General features: G+C 37.7%; 1 protein-coding gene across 1 annotated transcript in view; it reads right to left on the reverse strand.

The window, feature by feature from the left end:
* Window positions 1-4,602: 4,602 nt before the first annotated feature.
* Window positions 4,603-24,540, reverse strand: part of RAB11A (RAB11A, member RAS oncogene family) — a 20,716-nt gene continuing 778 nt past the window's right edge. Inside the window, exons 2-5 of the mRNA XM_010834544.1 lie at window positions 18,603-18,798; window positions 17,938-18,131; window positions 16,925-17,005; window positions 4,603-6,353 (exon numbers count right to left, since the gene is read on the reverse strand). Of these exons, the coding sequence (XP_010832846.1) occupies window positions 6,214-6,353; window positions 16,925-17,005; window positions 17,938-18,131; window positions 18,603-18,798 (611 nt within the window). The 3' untranslated portion in view covers window positions 4,603-6,213. The remainder of the gene's footprint in view (window positions 6,354-16,924; window positions 17,006-17,937; window positions 18,132-18,602; window positions 18,799-24,540) is intronic.

Genomic DNA, 24,540 nt, shown 5'->3' on the forward strand with positions numbered 1-24,540 from the left:
GGTCATGTATGGATGTGAGAGTTGGACTGTGAAGAAGGCTGAGCGCCGAAGAATTGATGCTTTTGAACTGTGGTGTTGGAGAAGACTCTTGAGAGTCCCTTGGACTGCAAGGAGATCCAACCAGTCCATTCTGAAGGAGATCAGCCCTGGGATTTCTTTGGAAGGACTGATGCTAAAGCTGAAACTCCAGTTCTTTGGCCACCTCATGCGAAGAGTTGACTCATTGGAAAAGACTGTGATGCTGGGAGGGATTGGGGGCAGGAGGAGAAGGGGACGACAGAGGATGAGATGGCTGGATGGCATCACCGACTCGACGGACATGTTTGAGTGAACTCCGGGAGTTGGTGATGGACAGGGAGGCCTGGCGTGCTGTGATTTATAGAGGGGTGGCAAAGAGTCAGATACGACTGAGTGACTGAACTGAACTGAACCAAAAATAATGTATTTTTGCAATTTAGAGATTAAGACTCATTCAGAAAAGATATAACAGACAATCCTCAAAACAGGGAGGCTGGGGCTTTGGCATCTAAGTGAAAGATAATACATAATCAATAGTTGTAAGGCTAAAAAAGGTATTTACTAAGAATAATAGTGTTTTAAGTCTATGACTTTAAGACTCAGAATACCACCGAATACCATAAATGATAGCAATAAATGATAAAGGTAGCAGGTTGTGTACTTAATCACTACAAGCTGTGCATTCAATACAGAAGATTCTAGAATGATGCTACTAGCCATTCATGAAGCCAGAGGAGACACAGAAGAGGCCCAATTCATCTGTATATGGCAACAGAAGATGGAAAATCTCAGAACGGGTGGATGATAGATACATAAAGGATTCATCATACTATTATTTATACTTGCATATAATAATTATTAGGGCTTCCCAGGTGGCTCAGTGGTATAGAATCCTCCCGCCAATACAGGGAATGCGGGTACAATCCCTGGATTGGGAAGATCCCCTGGTGAAGGAAATGGCAACCCACTTCAGTGTTCTTGCCTGGGAAATCCCTTGGACAGAGGAGCCTGGTGGGCTACCATCCATGGGAGCACAAAGAATCAGACTGAGCACAATGTAACAATTACTATATATTATTTATGTGGTAATTTTATAGAAAATTTTTTAGAGATGCTTAATCTAAATGGTAATTCTCAGACTACAGCTCCCAAGCTAAACTAGAATGAACCCTAGGATTTGGCCCTTCACTCTTTCCCATGCTCCTTCTTTATTGTTTCAACACAGGCTTGTAGGAGAGATAAACATTAGGAGTATCAGAATGAACAAAGCACCTTTCCTACTTTTGTGGATCTTACAATATAGCAGGGATAAATAGAGGGCCCTGATGATTCAGTAGGGTGGTGACTATGTATTTCCTTCCTTCTAGCTTTCTGTAAAGCTAGAAAGACTCTGAGCAGTGGTCCAGTCCAAACCCACAGGAGGAAACTCTAGCCTATAGCAAAAGCTGTCAGATTACCTCTTCATTCCAGTTTCTGCCTCCAAGGGTGCTGTTTAGCCTAGTAGATAGCCCTGCAGAGCCTTGGGAATGAGTGCTGAAAGCAGTAATCTTGCTCATTTGGATGGGGATAACATGGTCTGAGATTTTGTGGTCTGAGGCAAAGTTAAGTTACACTGACTCAAACACAGGAAAGGAATCCTGTTGGGTATTTTCACCACCATCACTGGTACTAATAATGGAGTAGTTAACAGCCAATACACATGACATCTGTGCCAGGACCTATCAATTCTATGCTCAATTATGTTAAATAATTCAATTCCAATGTGGAGACTACTAATAATTAGATTACTTTACTAATAGCCAAATAATGCCATTTATATCATGTGTGTGAATACACAAACCTATACACTTGGATTTAATCATTGCTTCTATTGGATTCAGTCCAGGAACTCATCTACCTTACTAGATTCTTCTTAGAGATAATAATAATTAAAAAAATTAAACACAAAAGTTTTTAAAGGTTCTCTCTCCCAAACACAAATATATTTCAAAGTATATATTAAAAGCCAGCGGAATTTTAACAGTAAAAGCCCAAAAAACAAGCAATTCTCAGTTCACAGTTGACAAAGCAGCCCCTCAAGTGTTTCTCTCCCCATAATACATATGGTACTTTGATGCATATTGTTGAAACAGTCATTCTGCAAATGTTCTGAAAGCTTTCGTCTTATTTAATGGCATTAACATGGAAATAAAGATAGGATTTTAATCAAGTTATTGTAAGACCAGAAACATCTTGCAAAGTGTACGCCTGACTTTAACTTAGCTATTAAATTTTAGTTAGAATGTATAATAATTTGGCTCTAGTACCTGAAAAACGGGTACATTCATAGGATTACTGAATTAAAGCTAGGATACACCTCCAAAAGGATCTAAGCCAGTCCCCTGGAGAAAGTGAGGCTCAGAGACACATGACTAGAAGACCTGTGGCTAATATCCAAGCTTTGTCACCCACTCTATTATACCTACCATGTTCAACCTTTTACCTCAGATTTAACATACTTTCTAATTTTATGCCTAGTATCAACTTCCTTTCAAATATTCTTTCTCTATCCAATTCGGTTTTTAGGCAAATGGATACTTCAATAAAAATTCTCCCTCAGTCTAATCCTGATGGTCTCCTTTACTTAAATGGTAGTCAAGACTGTGGTTTTTCCAGTAGTCATGTATGGATGTGAGAGTTGGACTATAAAGAAAGCTGAGTGCCGAAGAATTGATGCTTTTGAACTGTGGTGTTGGGGAAGACTCTTGAGAGTCCCCTGGACTGCAAGGAGATCCAACCAGTCCATCCTAAAGGAGATCAGTCCTAGGTGTTCACTGGAAGGACTGATGCTGAGGCTGAGACTCCAATACTTTGGCCACCTCATGCGAAGAGCTGACTCATTTGAAAAGACCCTGATGCTGGGAAAGATTGAGGGCAGGAGGGGAAGGGGACGACAGAGGATGAGATGGTTAGGTGGCATCACCGACTCAATGGACATAGGTTTGGGTGGACTCCAGGAGGTGGTGATGGACAGGGAGGCCTGGTGTGCTGTGGCTCATGGGTTCACAAAGAGTTGGACACGACTGTGTGACTGAACTGAACTGAACTGAATGACATTAGCATTTTGTATTAGTTCATTGTTACCATCAGCCTCCTACAATTTAAGACATTAGAATGACAACTCCAGTTAATTTGGCATATTGTACAGATGAGAGGAAAAGCTGACCTGCCAAATCCCAGGAAGGAAGGCAGCTCCCACACTGACCCAAACAGGAGAAGAGAAAGCAGGTTTGGGGCACTAGTTGGACTATGCTAACCCACTAAATGTAACGGTGAAAGAGGGTCCTTGCACAGGTTTTGTTCATCTTTTTTTCCACACAGGGAATAGATATCCTTATGCACAGTCCTCATGCAAAATTCGTATTTTGAATTTTTTTCTCAGGCTTATGATGTTTGTGAGACATCAAATATACAGTCTTCATTTTTTTCCTTAAAAAAAAAAAAACAACTCCAGAAATTGAAATTTAACAGGTTGAAATTAAGTTCTAAATTATCCACCTAACCTTTGAATCATTCTGCTTCCGATGTTGGCCAAAACTATCTGAATTGTAGAGCTTTTCTTTTTCTAGATAGAAGAGATGATCACAATAGCTCAAACCACTGAGAGCATTTGCATTCTGTTAAGTACAAATCACTGACAAATATTAGGATGTCTATTTCCCCAATGACAAAATAAACATGACTAGCTTTAATGGGCAATCCCAACTCTTTAAGATTCTTGTCTACCTGCAGAACCCTTTGGCCTAAGTCACCAACTGGCACCCCTTCTGAGAATTAGAATTTAGTCTTCTCAATGTAACGGCTAAAGAAATTCACCCATACTGAATAATTACTACTACTGGACAGAAATCATAAGTAGCATTTTCAGAATGACGACATACAAGTTTAAATAAAGTCAAGATGGCTAAGTGACTTTTCAGGACAATAAAACAGGTTTTTAGAAATTCAAAGTTAAGTAAATGAAAAGCTAGGTCCAAAAGCAAAATACTTCTCAACTGCCTTGAGCCCTAAATTGTCATAATATTTAAAAACTTAATGTTTCTTGAGACAGTCCGTCTCCTGAGATACTGTTTAGAATGAAGATACTTGTTGAAACGCCATCAAATTCATTTTCTAATACTGCTTAAGGTTTCCTGGAATTCTCCCAAGATCCAATCATGCCCAAGGCAACATTAACTCTACACTTGGTAAAAATTCAAAGTTACTTTATTCATTTTCAATTCACTATCTAGTCTCTCCTCTTAAAGAATTTTGTAAAAACTTAACTATCGATTTTGAGTAAAATAGCGATGGAGCCTCTTCTTGGGACTGGTGACGCTGTTACGTACCAAAGTACAGAGATTACTTTCCTGATGCTTTTGGTAATACTTTTTCCAAGAATAATTGAACTCTATGTCTAAAATCAAAGCTGAATTCACATAATGATGCCTCCAATTCAGTAGTTTACTCTGTTATCCAAGGACCTATGCTCTTATCATCAGAAGCAAATATTTCATGGCTACATCCAAAGCACTCAAAGGAAAAATATAATCTGACAACATAAAGAATAGTCCCCCTATAACTGTTTATTAGAATGTGAATATATTCCAAATCAGTAACTTAAAAAAAAAAAAAAATCAAGTTACAGAGCATGCATAAAATACAAAGTAGCGATTTACAAGGAGACAGTAGTATCTTCATAACTAATACACCAAAATAATAAAAGGGCTACAGAGGAAAACTAAATAGACTGACCACAGCAATGCCTTCCGTGTGCCCCACACGTCATGAGCACCGCAAAAGACAGATTAACTATGAAACATAGTAATCTAGGCAAGCCCACACACATGTATATTTTGGGGATATTCCACCATCCTGAATCGTATCACTTTAGTTGACACAACTTTCAGAACACTTCAGAGTTAAGTGCTTAATATTATTCACAAAAAAATAAAACTAAATATTAGTGTGCACATTTCAGAATGAAAAATGAGTTGCTCCATTGATTTCAATAATGTAGTGGAAGAAAACTTTCAGGTTTGTACAATGCCTAATGCATTCTATTTAAACTCAAGGTACTATTTCATCTATATACTAAAAGAATACATGCCTTTTAAGTGGTACCACTTGAGCAGAAATTAACCTCTCTTGTATTCTTTAACATACTGAAACCAGATATTTAACTGGACTATATTCCATAATATACTACAAAACTCAAAAATCAGCATTGTTAAAATAATTATCCATGCCTGCTGGTGGCTATGGTGATAAAACTAGGTTGCATTTACTGGAAGGTTTTAAGACAAAATTAACACTTTGCCATCAGAGACTAAGCGCATTAAACCAGTTATTGCCTGAGCAATAAAATGCCACATAATATACTGCTGGGAAATTAGAGAAGTTAAATGACTTGGGCTGCCTGATCACTGTAACAAAGGCACCTCAGATGGAATTCCACCAGTCTCTCCAGTTCCCAGCCTGCCAGGCAGCACTGTGTGACTTATGGCCCCATAACCATGCTACTACTGAAATCATCACAGTCTTTTGTGTTTATTAAGATAATTCTTGTCGAGAAAAAAGTGTTCCCCCCTCTCTAATCAACTTTGATGTTTACAAAAATTAAAAAACAAAATTTACTAAACTACATAATCCTATTAAGGCATTTTAGAAATTGACTTCCAGAATAATGGAAAATTTATAAGCTCTCAAAATTCTACTATGTTTATAGGGCAATTCTTAGATTTATGGAAATATACTCTGCACTGAGAGAAGAGTGTGTTAATTATAAGCTGCTCTGTGGCAAAATGATAGCTTATTTCTACAGTCTTCTTAATTTGATTTAATCAAGACCAACAGGTCTGAGCTTCAAGGGATCAAGTTCTATTATGTCCTACAGTGACAGCTTCCACGATGAAAAGTAAACAATAATTGAGGAATCCAAACATTCAGTTTATTAAACTAAGGCTAGTGAAGCCATAGCATGAAAAAAAGCTGCAGTCATTCGGGACAAATGGATGATTTTATAAAGCTAAAATCAAAAGACTTGAGACATGGAAAAATTCATAAGTATGAGCAAGTAATAAAACACAAAAATGACCACAAGAATTACAAATATATTTAAATCTCAGACCTGGGAATTGGACTATACACAGCCTTCTAGGGGAGAAGAGAAACGCCTTATATGTTCTGACAGCACTGCACCTTTGGCTTGTTTTCAGTGGTTGGTGGAACATGAATAGGAACCACATTGTTGCTTGGAGACATGTCATTTTCACGTCTGTCTGACATTTGCTTCTGAGAAACAATGCGGTATATCTCTGAGGGGAACAAAAAAGAAACAGCAACACTCACTGTGAACAGACCCATAAATCAGTGATTAAAAATTAAAGATACACAGAGGTAGAAGTTATATTCACAAGAGAAAAAAATGCAAATAAACTGAACAGAGCTCATATACTCAAAGCTCTTTTTTCAACCAGCCACTGATCAGTCAACCCATTATTTCACAATTTCCCTTAAGGTAAGAACAGAAACAAAGGCTTTCCATTCCAGAGGGAAAGGTTTACCAACCAGTTAGATAAATCTTGGTCTAAAGAGATTATAGGGCTTAGATCTAAATTTCTAACCTTATCAAAGAAACCTACATATATTGACACTGTACCACAGAAAAATATTTAAATCTGCATTATCAGACCCAGTAGGTATTTCTGTATGTAGTGAAGAATACAACTTCATAGACAAGTCAAAATCCCAAAGAACTCTTGGAAAAGAAGAATGGAAAGATAATGTGTATCAATGCCTTCTGAACTAAAATTAAATTGCAATGAGATAATCATTCAAAACAGGCAACTTAAGATTTTCTAGGACACTTAGCAAAACTGTTTAGCATCCACCTCTTCCACTAAATGTCCCCAGCCATATCAGTAAGCAGAAGATGCTGGGCCATCAGCCACCACACCCACCCGCTCTCCCCAAAGAAGCACCCTGAGGGAATTGAGGATGGAGAAAAGTAATATACTGGCACTAACTAGTTAAGTAAGTGAAGTCGCTCAGACCCTTTGCGACCCCATGGACTGTATAGCCTACCAGGCTCCTCTGTCCATGGGACTTTCCAGGCAATATAATACTGGAGTGGATTGCCGTTTCCTTCTCCAGCAGATCTTCCCGACCCAGGGATCGAACCAAGGTCTCGAGCATTGTAGACAGACGCTTTACCGTCTGAGCCACCAGGGAAGTCTTCTTTTGATATGCACCTTAACTAGCTAGTTAAGGTGCATATCAAAAGAATGATTTCAGACTTCCCATACACAGGACAGCCCTAAACTCATTAACTTGAGATGTCTGGTTTTCTTCAGTTTTGAATCCAGACTACCCGATTTTTGTTCCAAAACCTCCTATATATCCTGGTTCCTCTCCTAACTCTTCTAAACAGTTCCTCAGAGCTATCTGAGAGGCTGCCTCCTGGACTTAGGGGAAGTCCACCAAATAAAAAATATAATTCTCAACTTTCAGATTGTGCCTTTTTTTCAATCAACAAACTATAAGGACCAAAACTGTACTACCTTATTCATGCTGTATCCCCAGCATATTAGGTTGGTGCAAAAGTAACTGTAGTTTTGCACTGTTGAACTTTGTCATTTGATACTGAAACACACTCTTAAATAAATGTGGTTATCAGTTCAGTCACTCAGTCATGTCCAACTCTTTGTGACCCCATGGACTGCAGCATGCCAGGCTTCCCTGTCCATCACCAACTCCCAGAGCTTGCTCAAACCCATGTCCATCGAGTTGGTGATGCCATCCAACTATCTCATCCTCTGTCATCCCTTTCTCTTCCTACCTTCAATCTTTCCCAGCATCAGGGTCTTTTCCAATGAGTTAGTTCTTCATATTAGTGGCCAAAGTACTGGAGCTTCATCTTCAGCATCAGTCCTTCCAATAACTATTCAGGACTGATTTCCTTTAGGATGGACTGGTTTGATCTCCTTGCTCAAAAGTTATGTTATACATCATTTTAATGGGCACTTCTTGCATTTCTTTTTTTTTGGCTAATGGCTTATTACTTGCTATTTATATTTATTTTAGACTTGGCAAATGTTAGACAAAAAGCAAATTTGAGTGATTTTCTTATTCAAGTTCAAAATGGGTCTTAAAGCAGTGGAGACAGCTCGCAACATCAACAACGTGTTTGGCCTAGGAACTGCTAATGAATGTACAGTGTAGTGGTGGTTCAAGGAGTTTTGCAAAGGAGACAAGAGCCTTGAAGATCAGAACCACAGTGGCTGACCTTTAGAAGTTGACAATGACCAACTGAGAGGATCACCAAAGTTGATCCTCTTACAACTACATGAGAACTTGCTGAAGAACTCAACATCAACCACTCTACGGTCATTCAACATTTGAAGCAAATTGGAAAGGTGAATAAGCAAAGTAAGTGGGTGCCTCATGAGTGGACTGAAAAATTTTTTAAATCATCATTTTATAGCATCTTTTCCTGTCCTAAGCAATAAAAACAAACCATTTCTCCATCAGAAATTGTGACGTGATGAAAAGTGGATTTTAGATGTCAACCAATGACAACCAGCTCAGTGACTGGACCGAGAAGCTCCAAAGCACTTCCCAAAGCCAAACTTACACCAAAAAATGGTCATGGCCACTGTTTCAGTGGTCTGCTGCCAGTCTGATCCAGTACAGCTTCCTGAATCCCAGCAAAACCATAATATGTGAGAAGCATGCTCAGCAATTAGATGAGATGCACGGAAAACTGCAATGCCTGAAGCCAGCATCAGTCAACAGGATGGGCCCAATTCTTCTCCATGACAAAGCACAACCGCATATCGCACAACCAAACGCTGCAGAAGTTGAACAAATTGGGCCACAGAACTTTAGCCTCATCTGCCATATTCGCCTGACCTCTCGACAACTGATTACTACTTAAAGCATCCTGAAAATTTTTTTCCAGGAAAGTGCTTCCACAACCAGCAGGATGGAGAAAATGTCTTCCAAGAGTCTGCTGAATCCCAAAGCACAGATTTTGCGCTACAGGAATTAAAAAAACACTTATTTCTCATTGACAAAAATGTGCTGATTGTAATGGTTCCTATTTTGATTAATAAAGATGTGTTTGAGCCTAGTTATAATGACTTAAAATTCACAGTCCAAAACTGCAATTATGTTTGCACCAACCTAATAGTAGGGGATCGATAACTAAGTACATGATAAATTATTATTAAATTCCTCTACAGCAAGTTATTGTTGTTCATTTGCTAAGTCATACCCAGCTCTTTGCGACCCCATAGGCTGCAGCATGCCAGGCTTCCCTGTCCTTCACTATCTCCTGGAGTTTGCTCAAAATCATGTCCTACAGCAAGTGTCCTTATTTAATAAATAATCGTATTTTTAATAAATTGGTCTTACAGTGCACTGCCTAAAAGTAGCTCCTGCTGACTATATAAACTCCTTACAAAGAATAGATCTTATTTAGTTTTCACAGTGCTTCCTCAGGAAAAAACACCCTCTAAAAGTAAGGGAATTCTAAAAATGGGACAAATTGACACGATATGCCTCCTATTATGTGGTACTGTGAAGTATAACATATTCCTATGAATGACACCTATGTATTCCTACCAAAAAATGTTTAAAATGAAGTTATCATGAGGAAATAATGAGATAAATCCAGACTGAGGGACATTCTATAGGACAACTGGCCAAGACTCTTTTTCGGCTGTGCCAGGCCTTGGTTGAAGCATATTCTGCAGTTGCAGCATGTGTGATCTAGTTCCCGGAACCAGGGATCAAAGCTGGCCCCACTGCACTGGGAGCACAGAGCCTGAGCCACCGGACAAGGGAAGTCCCTTGGCCAAGACTTCAACAAACGTTACGCACAAAATACATTAAAAATCGAAAATAAATGCTTTAGATGTGGGCTATGGCCCATCTATTTATATTAAATATGCATTAACTGCCTATTTAAGTAAATAAAATTTAAAATCCAATTCCTCAGTCCAATAGCCATACTTCAAGTGCGTAACAACAACCTATAGTCAGTGACTACCCTATTCAGTACCCAAAAATGTAACAATTCCATTAATCCCATGTGTTTTCCTTGACCAGATCCCAGGTTTAAACTGTAAAAACCAAATCTATAAAACACAAATCTGAATACAACTTGCACATTAGATAATACTACATGAACATAAAGTTCTTGGATATATGATATTGTGATTATTTTAATATAAAGTTATGGGGTAAAAAACAAAAGCAGAATCATATTTTCAAAATGTCCAAGAATACAGCAACCAAATGCAATGTACAAACATCATTTGGATTTTAGTTTGAACTATTAAAATTTGAGACAGGAAATTGTAATATTGTTTGAGTAATAGAGGACAATAAGGAATTACTGCCAATTTTTAAGTGGTTTTATTGTTATGGGGTTTAAATTCTATCTTTTAGATATACATCATGAAATGTTTGCAAATGAAATGACATAATACCTCGAATTTGTTTCAAAACAATGGGGGTGGCAGTAGGTGGAAGAAAGACAGGCTCTGGACTGATGGTTATCAATGACTACATGGGAGCTCATGACAGTACCCTACTTTTGGCATGCTGAGAACTTTCCGTAACAAAAAGTTAAAGGAAAGAAAATACATTAACTAAATTAATTTTTTTTTTCCAAATTAAAAAAACTAATGTTCCAAAAGCTGAACAAGAGCAAACTATAATCAACTGTGTATGTAAACTAACAAGGACACTGACAGCTAGTGTACCTTTTCTTATGCTTTTCTGGGGGAGCAGGTGGCTAAAATTCATGCTTTAAAAGGTTGACAGTGGTTCAAAGAACCAAGAGAAAAAAATGAGATTACAATAAACACTACTGACTAGAGTTGTTTTTTTTTTTTAAAAAGGATGTGAAGGCAGAGCCTTCATTTACATTCTTTCCATTAAAAGGGGATGGGACTAGAGTATATCAAGGGTAAAAAGGAAAAATCATTCAATCAGGCGAGTGACTAAGGACAAAAGATAACCATCAACTTACTATGAAACTAGACTCTTCAGTCTTTATTATGTTTTCTCTCTAATCCCAAATTGGATGGCTCTTCTTCAAGTACAAATGATTAAATGAGACCCTCTATAAATTTAACTTCTTTACAAGTGGTTTTCAATGTTGTTAGGGGAACCAAAACAAAAAATATTTTACAGGTTCTTACATGAAAAGCAAATAATGGACAAGAGGAAAAAGCAGAGTTCTCAGAGAACACAGAAAGGTAAATAATTAGAGATCTTATTATAAGGAAAACAAATTTGAGCAGCATCATAAAACTGCCTGCAAGTACTACATACTATTTGGCAGAAATGGATTACTCCTACATTGCTCCAATCGCCAAAAAGATGCCGACCAAGGCAGTGAAGAAAAAGAAGCTTGATCAGAAAATGAGGAGAAAATTTTCTTTCAGGTAGAATGGGCACTAAGAAGCTACACAATTACTTAACATCTCTTGTGGCTGGATGTGTCACTCAGAAAAAAACTGATAAGAAAACAGGAAGCAGGTACCTTCAGATGGTAAAGTGTCTGCCTACAACACGGGAGACCTGAGTTCAATCCCTGGGTCGGGAAGATCTCCTGGAGAAGGAAATGGCAACCCACTCCAGTATTCTTGCCTGGAAAATCCCATGGACGGAGGAACCTGGTTCGGCTACAGTCCATGGGGTCGCAAAGAGTCGGACACGACTGAGCAACTTCACTCACTCACCTTCCAGCTGGGATCCGATTAAGGAAGGTTATTTAAGTGGAGGAAGGGGTACAGGACTAAACCAGCTAAACCAGATGCAAATATTTTCCTCTATAAAGGGCATGTTCTCCTTTAGAACAAAGTGTATGTGATATACCAACTCCTGCGCAGACCCTTTTCAAGAAATCCAAAGGACAGGTTAGGTTAATAAGAAGGAACTCTGCTTTATCGTTCATACATTAGGATCTCTTGTAGGAGATCTAAATATAAAGTAAAATATTAATATAAAATAGCTTTAAATATAACCAAATAAAGTTAAATAAAAGACATATGCCTATTTCTACTCTAATGAAGTATTTATCAAGATGCAAAGTAAATTCTAAGTTAAATGTAATAGTTTCAACCTGGTGAATAAAAAAAGCTAAAATTCTTCAGTCCTTCCAAAACTTATGAAAATAAGAGGCCTGAATTATCCTATTAATACTACAGCTCATGTTAGAATTTATTAAAACTTCTTCAAACCCACTGCTCATGATATAAGTTTCCTGAAGGTCAAAAATGCTCCAATTTGAGTTATTTAAAAGGCTGCCACATGCAAAGAACCAAAGCTACTATGCCTGATTAAAAGATCCTTACTACTCCAATAAGATTAGTGTCTGAAAACTCTAGTCCCACTTTTAAGAGACAATATGCTAAATGAACGAAAATTCTTTCAACTGGGAATTCCCTGGCAGTCCAGTGGTTAGGACTCTGCACTTCCACTGCAGGGGCACAGGTTCAATTTCAGCTTAGGGAACTAAGATCCTGTTAGCCACGCCACAGGACCAAAAAAAAAAATCTTTACCACAGAATTTAGAATTTAGTCTCCATACTACAAAGATGGCTTGGACTTATTGATCACATGGAGAAACCTGGCAGACACCATAACCAACATCACCAGTTTCTAATCAGACAAACCAATATTGTGAGCATCCTGATGTGATGCGCTGAGAACACTCTGTGGTATTCCTATTGAAAGCAAATAACCAGAACTGAATCAAACAGAAACATCAGACAAACCCAAACTGAGGGACATGACAAAATAACCGACCCATACGCTTCAAGAAATGTCAATAAACCAAAAGACAGACTGAGGAACTATTCCACATTAGAGGAGACTAAAGGGTTATGATAAGTGAACGCAATGTATGATCTGATCAGATTGTCTTTTGCTAATAAAAACACAACTGGAACAGCTGGCAAAATCTGAATAAGCTCTGTAGCTTAACCATGATAAGGCACTATTATCTCTCTTTTGACCACTATACTATGGCTATGACATATTAAATATCCTTGTTTTTAGGAAAATACACACTGAAAAAAAGCTCCTAGGGATAACGAGCAGCATGCCTGTCACTCTCAAATGGTAAAGCAAAACAAAACAGTATTGTTTATATATTTAGAGAAAGGAAGAAAAAGAATAGAGTAAGTGTGGTAAAATTCCTCAGCATCTGAGGAATATGGGTTAAGGGTATTTGCAAATACTTTGTACCACTATTGCAACCTTAAGTCTGAAATAGTCAAAATTCAAATCAAAAAGAAAAAAAGTAATACAGTATGGAAGTATGGATTAATAACATCGCTTAATGAACTTGAAGATGAAAGAAAACAAAGCTGCACCGAAATCTAGAGGCTATGCAATGTATCAGACTCACTCACGCACTAACCAACTACCTCCTAAAAATACCATCAGCAAAATTATGTCAGGAAGTTACTGTCAAATTCACACATATCAAGAATGCCAGGGGTCTATTCTAAAATAAGCAACGCAAATTATCTTTGAAGTAACAATGGAGATACATTTTCTAATATTTAATTTTGCATCTTAAAAAGTAAAAAGCTAGTTTTTCTTCCAGTAACATCAAAATACAATACAAATACTCCCTTAATACTGTTAATCTGTTAAGTCAGAATTAAACCTAAATGAGAATACAGTTCTATTTCCTGTCTTTTCTGTGCATTAATACTCCCATTAGTATACAGAAAAGTTTAGATCCTAACACCTGCAAAACACAAATTTCCAGTCATATGCAGTGATCTCTGATCCTACAGATCAACACTGAGATTTATTGCAGGAAGTTGAGGAAGTAGTGACTAGAGAGAGGAAAAGTGGTAATAAGTGAATCTTTTGTTTGCTTTCAAGCAATATTAATTAAGCAGTAACAAAAGCTTAATCGAGAGTGAATTTTAAGAGAAACAGCCAGCGCATTCATCATTCAGCACAAAACAGTTCCATTTTAAGTACAATATATATCACTGCTTATTGATTAGTTCATGTTTGAATGGATCACAAGTTCGATGCTACAAAACGACACATAAAATTGTTAACCACAGATGAAACAAAACACTTGGCCTCATTTTCACTAAATAAATGGGCTATAAATTGAGATCGGAATGGGCTAGAATTATAACAGAGATTTGATGGGACGTAAAAAATGACCCAACAAGGACTGACTAAAGTTTTTTCAAACGAGCTTTCTCAGAGGGCTTAAGAAGATGAAGATGACTCACATCTTAGAACACTGAATCTTAGGACTAGGGAGGTTCACTGACTTTAATTACAGAGCGAATGAGAAACAAAGTGGTAAAAGGTAAAACCTACAACTCCTGGGTCTCAATTTAGTATTATCACATTGACTCAAGAGAAACCACACAAGTGCTTAAAATGAAAAAAACAAGATTTGAAGACATATGGCATATTCAATCAAATCTTGCCTGCTTTAAACAATCTGCAGTGAAAGTTGACCCTAAGATTTTTTTTTTGTTAAAGTGACTGTGTTCCAAAGACTGTTTATCCAACCCTAGCACCAACCTTTATTTACTATTTTTCTGATAAGATAAAAGAATTACAATAAAATAGATATGTAAAACATCAATATAGTTTATTTTTAATGAGTTTTTTTCATACTTTAATTGCTACTTAGCTAATATCCAATGTTTACAATGTACCAGGCGCAGTTAAATATTTTACATGTATGGAACTCACTCATTTTTGGAGTTAGATTTCCAATAACAGTCAATTCTTTTCTATGGATTAGGTCACAGAAACAAAACCTTTTCACTCACACCATTTACAGTCAAGTCAAATTACACCACAAGGTATTTATAAATACAAGCCTCTCTTAAAAAGAAAGTAACAGAACTCCCAAAACATATTTCAACTTTACAAATGAAGAAATTAAGGCCTAGAAAGGTTAAGTAACTTGCCTAACATAGCTCATTAGTAAGTGAAGGAGCCAGGATTAGAACACAAGTCAGGCTTCCAAGCCCATGCTCCTAAACCCTAAGTTTTATTCGCTACATTTTTACAGTAAAATAAGACAACATTTAAAAGCTAAAGGGCTTCCCTGGTGACTCAAATGGTGAAGAATCTACTTGCACTGTGGAAGACCTGGGTTCAATCCCTGGGTCAGGAAGATCCCCTGGAGAAGGGAATGGCAACCCACTCCAATATTCTTGTCCGGAGAATTCCATGGACAGAGGAGTCTGGCAGGCTACAGCCCACAGGGTCATTAAGAGTCAGACTCGACTGAGTGACTAACACTTTACAAGTTAAAATCTGTTGGCCTCTAATACAACTGCTGCATACCAAGAATAAAATCTTGTTACACTATAATTAGAATCTCATTTACTTAACCATTTCTCCATATATACTTTTTAGAACATCACATAAGAGCACTATATATTAAGACTACACTCTAAATTATGAATTCTTAAAAGTAATATACATTTTTAAAGTACTTTGTATTTATTAGACTTCCCTGTAGCTCAAGGAGAAGGCAATGGCACAGCACTCCAGTACTTTTGCCTGGAAAATCCCATGAATGGAGGAGCCTGGTAGGCTGCAGTCCATGGGGTCGCTAAGAGTCGGACACGACTGAGTGACTTCACTTTCACTTTTCACTTTCATGCATTGGAGAAGGAAATGGCAACCCACTCCAGTGTTTCTGCCTTGAGAATCCCAGGGATGGAGGAGCCTGGTGGGCTGCCATCTATGGGGTCGCACAGAGTCGGACAGGACTGAAGCAACTTAGCAGCAGCAGTAGCTCAAATGGTAAACAATCTGCCTACGATGCAGGAGACCAGGGTTTGATTTCTGGGTCGGGAAGATCCTCTGGAGAAGGGAATGGCAATTCACTCCAGTATTCTTGCCTGGAGAACCCCAGGGACATAGATGCCTGGCGGGCAACAGTCCATGGGGTTGCAAAGAGTCAGACACGACTGAGTGACTAACACACACATTTATTAGAGGATTAAGATAAAACTTTCAGATAAATTGTTCATTCTATTAAAGTGAGGGTAAATATGCTCAGTTGCTCAGTCGTGTCTGACTTTGCAACCCCATGGATTGCAGCCCACCATGCTCCTCTGTCCCTAAGATTTCTTAGGCAAGAATACTGGAGTGGGTTGCCATTTCCTCCTCGAAGGGATCTTCCCAACCCAGGGATCTCAGTCCCATCTCTTGTGTCTCCTGCATTGGAAGGTGGATTCTTTACCACTGAGCCACCTGAAAATCTCCAAATTTGAGTCACTATAAATAAAATATTCTCTCACCCCTGAGGTTGACATGGTCTACACATCCACATTCCAAAAGACCATGAATTTTATTTCTTTTCCACTACTTTTTAAAACTTTTCAGTATGTTATCACTGGCTGCTTTTCTCCACATTGCTTCTTATACAATAATAAATCATGGGAGAATTTTACCTTTTGTTTCCTAAGTTTTTAAGAATATGTATTTTCCTAGGTGCTTCTATAACACATCAGAACCAAGAACACCTTTTCTTTACTGAATTTCAAAAGGGCATTCATCTTTCCATAAATGGGATTTCAATATTTACCTTATAAAAAAGTACCATTAAGCATTGTTTTGTGTTTATGACCAGGAAGCATGGTATGCACAGACTAAAGTAATAACAGAAGTGAATGCATTACTTTCAAAGTATTTTTCCCACTATAAACCAGATGCGTTAGGATGAATGTAACTACAACAGCTCTCAAATGATAGTCATTCTTAGTGTGATTTTATAGTTTAGTTTTCTGATTAATTTGTTTAAATTACCTTTCTACTACTTCTAATTCCCACTGGTCTAATCTAAAAATGCAAGTCTTACCTGTCAAGATTGTCTGAAAAGCAGCTTCCACATTTGTAGAGTCTAGAGCAGATGTCTCAATGAATGACAAACCATTTTTTTCTGTAGGGAGACACAAAACTTCAGTCTTGTCAAATTTAAAAATACAAGGGACGTAATACACTCAGACCTTCAAAGGGAAAATAACAACTTTTTAAACCCCAGGTTCTCCCCCACTTCTTAAGCAATAAGAACACCATGCTACTTCCACTTTAGTAGATTAAAAATGAGAATTTTCATTGGCTTCTTAATTAAAACAAATACTTGCTACATCTAAACACTACCATTGGCAATGAATAACACTGGGCATAATGCAGTAAACTTACCAAATGCCCAGCCAATTTCACCCTTACTGAGCTTCCCCCTAACATACAGCCATGGTATGAACAAGGGGGGGTATATGTGATTCACTTAGAATTCTGTTACTATTGTCTGAAACAAAGCTTCTTGACTAGAAAACAGAAAATTTTAGTCACAGCATAATCAACAGTGAAAGCTCACATCGTGCACTAGTCAAGAATGTACAATGTTGCCCTCTGGTAGGCTGCCCCTACCACCAATACAGAGTCAAGATAGGCAGATTTTCTATTAAGCCAAAAAAGTTATAACTCCAAAGCAGCTACATCCCTGTTGGTCCTTTACACTCCCTGGGCCACTACTTTTCAGACCCGCATAGAATAAGTCTTGGTAAAACAAAGACATGATGGAAAAAAGCAGGAAGCACAGAACAAACATAGATTTTATCTACCACTTCCAGGGAGAGAAAAGATAGTATTTATATTCAATTTTTGGCAGCAAAAACTCAATACTACAAGTCTAATAACTCAAAGTTAAGCAAGAGAGTCATACAGTCATCATGCACTTTCAAAACAAGATCTGTTAAGCATTCACGTTTACCTTTCCAGAACTGTTGCAACCCATTACCCTCATTGGAAGGGTCATGAAAACTAAGAAATACAGAAGCACTGTAATATCATAGAATTCGTACCACTAACCTGCAAAAGCTCTTGCTTCATCTGTAGGAACTGCCCTGAGATGGCGCAAATCACTCTTATTGCCCACAAGCATGATAACAATGTTACTATCAGCGTGATCTCTTAGTTCTTTCAGCCATCGCTCTACATTTTCATATGTGAGATGTTTAGCAATGTCATAAACCAATAAGGCACCTACAGCTCCACGATAGTATCTGAAAACAGAAAAATGTATTTAACTATTAGAAAACAACCATAAGATGGGAGAGAACACCAGAAAAGACTAAGTATATGAACTATGTATGTATATACACACACACACACACACTCTCACACTTTTTTTTTTTTTAAACACACGAATTTTAGAATACTAATACAGGAATTCTTTAAAGGAAACAAAACAGTACTTTTTTCCAATACCAAAAGTCAGCTAATCCACTTTGGTAGCTATTTCACAGAACTTAAAAATGCTGAGAGACTTCCCTGGTGGTCTAATGATTAAGAATCCACCTACCAATACAAGGGACACCGGTTTGATCCCTGGTCTGGGGAGATTCCACGTGCTGTGGAGCAAACTAAGCCCATGAGCCACGTGCTGCAACCAGAGTGCCACGCATGTAGCAATGTAGACCCAGCCCAGCCAAAAATAAATAAATAAAATTTTTTTTAAAAATGCTGAGACTTACGCTGATGTTATAGCGCGGTATCGTTCTTGCCCTGCCGTGTCCCATATCTGTGCCTTTATTGTTTTCCCATCAACCTGGATGCTTCTTGTTGCAAACTCTACTCCAATGGTGCTCTTGCTTTCAAGATTAAACTCATTTCGAGTAAATCGAGACAGGAGATTACTCTTTCCAACACCAGAATCTCCAATAAGAACAACTAAAAAGACAAAGTACTTAATGTCAGATGGATGAGGCACACATATTCAGAAGACCATCATGTTTTAAAGCAAAAAAGATAGGGCATCAGATTTTTAAAAAAGGAATGAGGGTAGGGAGGAAGAGTTGAATGTTCATGTTACCAATCGATAAAATCAATTTATTCTTTTTAATGTGTTTCTACCTGCATAGTGACTTCCACCCATCATCTACTTAGTATCCTGTCTTACAAATGCAAATATTAATCATAGGTCTACTAGGCACTGATGACGGGCTAATGCATTAATTTAACAATCAACACTATATCAAACTTATTACCTTACAAGGTTATACTTGAGAGGTAAATCCTAAATCAAATGAACAATCTGTGATATGAAAATGTATTAGACATGAATGCAACAAAGGATGTTAGTGCCCTAAGTATGTTCTACTTAGTTTCATCAAAGCCTGGGTGTGACCTCAGGACTCATATCTAGGCAAAATGAACATATTTAACACAGTAGGCAGCAAGTTTATAAACTTTGCCACCCAGATCACAGAAGCTACAATGACCCTCCCATAATTACATTTATCCGACTAGCAAGAAACTGGAGACCCCTCCAAAATCAAGGAGCCCTAGAAAGCTGACTAATAATTTTGACTTACTCTGAGTCAAAGGCAAAGGAAGTCATAACTTTCACTGATGACTTAAAAAAGAAGAAGAAACAGGTTTGTTTGACTGATTAGATGAATTTATATCCTCTGATTACTATAGGAAGTAGTTTATTTTCAAGCTAACTACAGTGGATTCTTTCTCACCTAAGGTGATATATCACACTTCAAAAACAATGGGGAAATAGGCAGTTGTTTTAAAGTGTTTCTATCTGAACTTAAAGAACAAAAGCTCACAGGTTTTCAGAATCTGAGCTTGATAACATTTTTTCCTTGGTAGAAGTTTTTTTATCAATGTTTCAGAAAATATTATGCTTACTCCTACTATTGACTGCTAACGCATCTTCTCAATTCTTTACTAGCTAACTGATTTATTAGATACCAGGAATAAATAATCAAACACTCAAGAGTAACAGCAAGGTGTAAGACCATGCCTTACTAAAGAGACTGGTATTTCAGCGGAAGGGGGACATGGCAAGGGAAGGAAACGCTGTGAGAGCTCCCTGCACTCGGGCCAGAGGGCAGACCGTCCATTATGCGCGAGAACGGATGTAAGCCGGCCTCTGGACAGTCTTGGAGAGAGTACACTGACAAATGCATATCTTTCTGGCTTCCTCTATCAGCTGATTCAGCAAAAAAAATCACCCAGGCAGCAGTGACTCCATGCAGCAAAAGGCACAGTTATTTCCAGTTAGTCAATTAGAGGGTGTCAAAAGTACTACAACAAACACAGACAATACAGTAAATGCTTCTACCAGGGAAGAAGACGGTAAGGTCATGAAAGTAACATATAAAAACATTTCCAATTTTATAGTGTACTACAGCTGGTTCCTAAGTTAGTTTTCAAGGTCCTGCATTCTAAATGTGAGGTAAAATTCCAGTTTCAGTAATAAAAGTCTACCCTATTAGCAGAGTATACTCACTTAGTAGGGAACTAAGGTTGCCTCTCAGTTCAAAAGGGTGGATGTTCTGCTGACGACACCTCTTTTGAATCTTTCCTGGCCCCACACTAGCACTGAGGTATAAAAGCTTCACTTGAAGTAGGAATAGGAAACGGAAAAACCCAAAAGTTGGACATTTCTACTTCCAAGGCACTCAGATTTACCAGTCAGATGAATCAGTTTAGAAACCAATCACTTAGTTCAAAGCCAAAGAGCAAGACATCTAGAATGACACTGCCGGGACTTCCCTGGTGGTCCAATGGTAAGACTCCACGCCCTTCCACGGAAGGGGGCACGGGTTTGACCCCTAGTGGGGGAACTAAGATCCCAAATGCCACATGGTGCAGCCAAAAAAAATAAATAAAAACAAACAGAATGACAATGCCTTTGGAAAACATATAACTCAAAGAACTCAATAACTCCATCCCACAAAAACTCTAATACTTTCAAGTTTTGGTTTCTTGCCTTTTAACTTCCACTTTATCGATTATATTCTGTCTCCCCATTCTCAAATCTTTGCACTGTCATAAAGACATTTAGTAAGAACATTTTTTCCCTTGATATAACCAATTAATTTTAACATAAAAATTATTACTAGCACCCTTATCTGAAAATAATTCAAGATACATGAATACTTCATACAGTAGAAAAGTTATCTCAACTAGACACAGGCAAGGTTGACAAGAATTATGACTAGCGACTTGTTAAAGGATTATATCTTAAATGACAACAGAAGATATTGCTTCTTTAAGAACAGCACTGCCAAGATGCTGCTGAGAAATGACACAATATGGAAAACTTCTTCTATGCAGTTACCAAATGAGAAACTGCACCAAGAAAGGTTATATTTAGGCTCACTAAATAATAAACAAACTAGAATGGATTAAGTTACCTGAACAACTGAAAAGAATTCACTGTGATTTTAAAAACAAATCAAAAGTTAACAGACTCAAACTTAGTTTCCGACCAAAAACAGTTTCATTAAGATGATAATATTTAATTGCTTTTTTTAAATATGATCCACTATATGATTACATCCTATAGTTCAAGAAAGAAATTTGCAGTGACTTTCCTTACTTTTTATCACTAGTATCTTAGTTTAAAGTTCTTCCACTTTAAACATTTTATAACTGTAGCCATCTACATAAAATATATGTGTGTGTAAGTATAAATTAAATAATAGAATCTGTATATGAAACGTCACATTTCTTAAACAAATCTGATAATATTCATTATCACTTGGTTAACCTCATCTAATACTAAATTTAGTTCATTATATATCAAATACTAGGCTGCTAAAAGCTATAAAAAGAATATACGCATTAACTGACCATTATTTAATAAGAATTTCCAACTCTTCAACCACATTTAGTTTTATACAGTCTGTTACAAACTAATGTACTAGACAAAAATTTCATTCAACAAATCAATCATAATATCTCAGACCTAACAGTTATAACCTGAAGTAACTGATAATTTTCACACTGGTTTATAAATAAACTTGGAGATCTTTCTACTTTCAACTATATTCATAGTCCAAACTCACCAAGAGTCTTTTTTAAAATTAAATAAGGCTGAAGTTTAGACAAGTTTTTCTAGATTCAGCAGAACCCAAATTGCTCAACCATAAGTTGTGAAAGAAAAACTATCAAGATGCAAGACAGCAAAGTTCCTCTGATCAGCCCCACTAACAATCAGCTGATGGTTAATTACTACTGACCTTCAATTAGACTGAAAAGAAAATGGTGTAGACTACGTACACAGATATTTTCAGAATATGTGACTCTGATTGAGTAAATGTCTACCACAATATTTGTCAACAGGAACTATGATTGATTTATACTTCACTTATGTGTCTGTCCCACAGGGCCTTAATCACAGTGTGTAAATGTAGAATTAACATTTTTAAAACAGTCAAGTTTTAAAATTAAAATTCACCACCACCAGCAGTCTCACTGTTGAGCTAAAGATTAATGTTCATGAACAAATACATAATTTAAAATAATTTTCCTACTCTCCCCACATTACACTTCCACTTGAAGCACTCCATCCTACACCAATCAGGATATCCCTTCATTTTCAACTGATTAGAGCTACAAACTAATTTATAATTCCCTCAACTATTAAGTTTGCTAGGATAAGTCTTCTTCCAAGTAGACAGCTGCAGCTCATCTCAGGGAATATCTACAAAGAATAAAACCATTTTAAAATGAAATTATTGTTGCTTCTCTTTAAATTAAAACTGTATAAATAAGACATTGGCTATATAATCACAGAAATTAAAAAGTGACTCATACACTATTAAGAGCTTTTTTAAAAAGTGGAAATCTTTCTCAGCAGAATTTTTAAAAACATTCTATTAAACAGCAAAGTGTACAACAAATGAAACCAAAACCTGTGGAACTTTAAAATACTTTAGAAGGCTCTAGTTTTAAGTTTCTTTACTAATACTTAAATGCTCTTCCAGTTATAGATTTATGGTTTTAAGAAAACAAAAACAAAAACAAAAAAACTGTAAGAACCACAGTAACTTCTTTAACATTATCTGAGTTCTCAGAGAAGCTAAAACTTTACAGTCTCACTTAATTCTCACAACAGTCCTGAGAAATACTATTTTCTTTTTACAGATGAGGGAACTGAGGCTCAAAAGAGTCAGCTTTCCCAAGGTCACAAAGCAAATGTAAGACCTGAGGCAGTAATTCGAAACCAGGCCTGTGCGATTCCAAAGCCCTGTGCTTTCTCAATCATTGTTAGCAAAGTGGTCTAAGCCCCAAAGCTAAGTTAAAATCCATTAAGCCAATCCAGGGTACTAAGTATTTTGGGGGAGGAAATAACTAGGTTCTATAACCAACATTCAAGTTGTAAACCAAACAAGAGAAATACTCTGATAGTCTATCTTGTCCTAAATTAATTACTTCAAAAGCAGCCCTTATGTAAAAAAACAAATCTCCCTTTAATGACTACACCCCAGTCTCCAGGGTCTCACTGAAGTAATCTCACCAGATTTCAGAAGCCTTCAGCCAACAGAATGTAAACTAATCCATGTTTCTTTTTTGTATTTGTAAAATGATTAAGTACCCTCTTCTCTGTGAACAACTTCCCACTGTCAGGCGGTGGGAGTGGATACTGAAGGTACTCACTCTACAGAAAAATTTCTGGCCCAGAAGAGTAAGTGGCGGTAGGCCCATCAACTAGTAGGCCAAGGTTTGCAGAGTACTGGTGAAGCAATGTTTCCTGCTTTGTTTAGTCAACCATACTTAGCACCCAGTGGCAAAGTCAGAAAGAGTCACTAAGCTTAACATTCTTTTCAAACTCCACCCTTCACTGTAAAGCTTTAATAGTAATGGCTTCTTACTCGCTGGTAATGATCTTTGTTCAGCATACTACTGATGGCTGCCCTCCTAACTCCGGACCAGAGAAACAGCATCAGAGAGAGAGCATTCATCCAACAACAAAAGCATTTACTGTACTTTCCTCTCAAGGAAAGCTGTACCCATTATCTTTGTCGATTACAAAAAAAAAAAAAACTATTTGGATTCTTTCCGGACTAACCAATAAGCAATTCTTTTTTTCACTCCCCATCCTCCACTATGTTTTGTCCAAGGGCACTACATGGTTCCCCCTATCTTATGAAAAATATTTAATTTGACCAAAGAGCACACAACTTCCCCATGCTCCCCCACCTTTGGGGAAAGGTATGTGGCCCAACCAGGACGCCTTCCCTTCCTGTTCTAAAAACACCGAAAGGTTGGATCCTCCCAATGTTGCAGCAGGAAGCAACCAGTCCGTAGCGATAAAGCAAGCTATTTGTGCAGCGTACAACCTTTCCTGCTCAGGAACTGGGCCTTCAGGTCTGGCAAGGATAACAGCCACCACCCATCCGCAACCCCTAGTCTCGGACACAGTCAAGAGTTATCCCAGGCTGGTTGCCTCTGGGTAGGGAAGGCAGGAGAAAAGAAGGCTGGGTGGGAAGTCACATCGGTCTGCCGGGTCACTGCGACAAGTGCGCGCGTGGGTGCTGGGACAATCCCTCCTGCCCTACCCCCCACCGCCGGGGTCGCACGAGCGACGTGGGAGAGCTCGTAAACTACTCGCGGAGGGAAGGCAGAAAAAGAGCTACCAATGCCGGGGGCCATGCGAGGTTTCAGACC

The sequence above is a fragment of the Bison bison genome, unplaced genomic scaffold (genome assembly GCF_000754665.1).
Source record: "Bison bison bison isolate TAMUID 2011002044 unplaced genomic scaffold, Bison_UMD1.0 scf7180017864034, whole genome shotgun sequence".
Classification (NCBI taxonomy): Eukaryota; Metazoa; Chordata; class Mammalia; order Artiodactyla; family Bovidae; genus Bison; species Bison bison.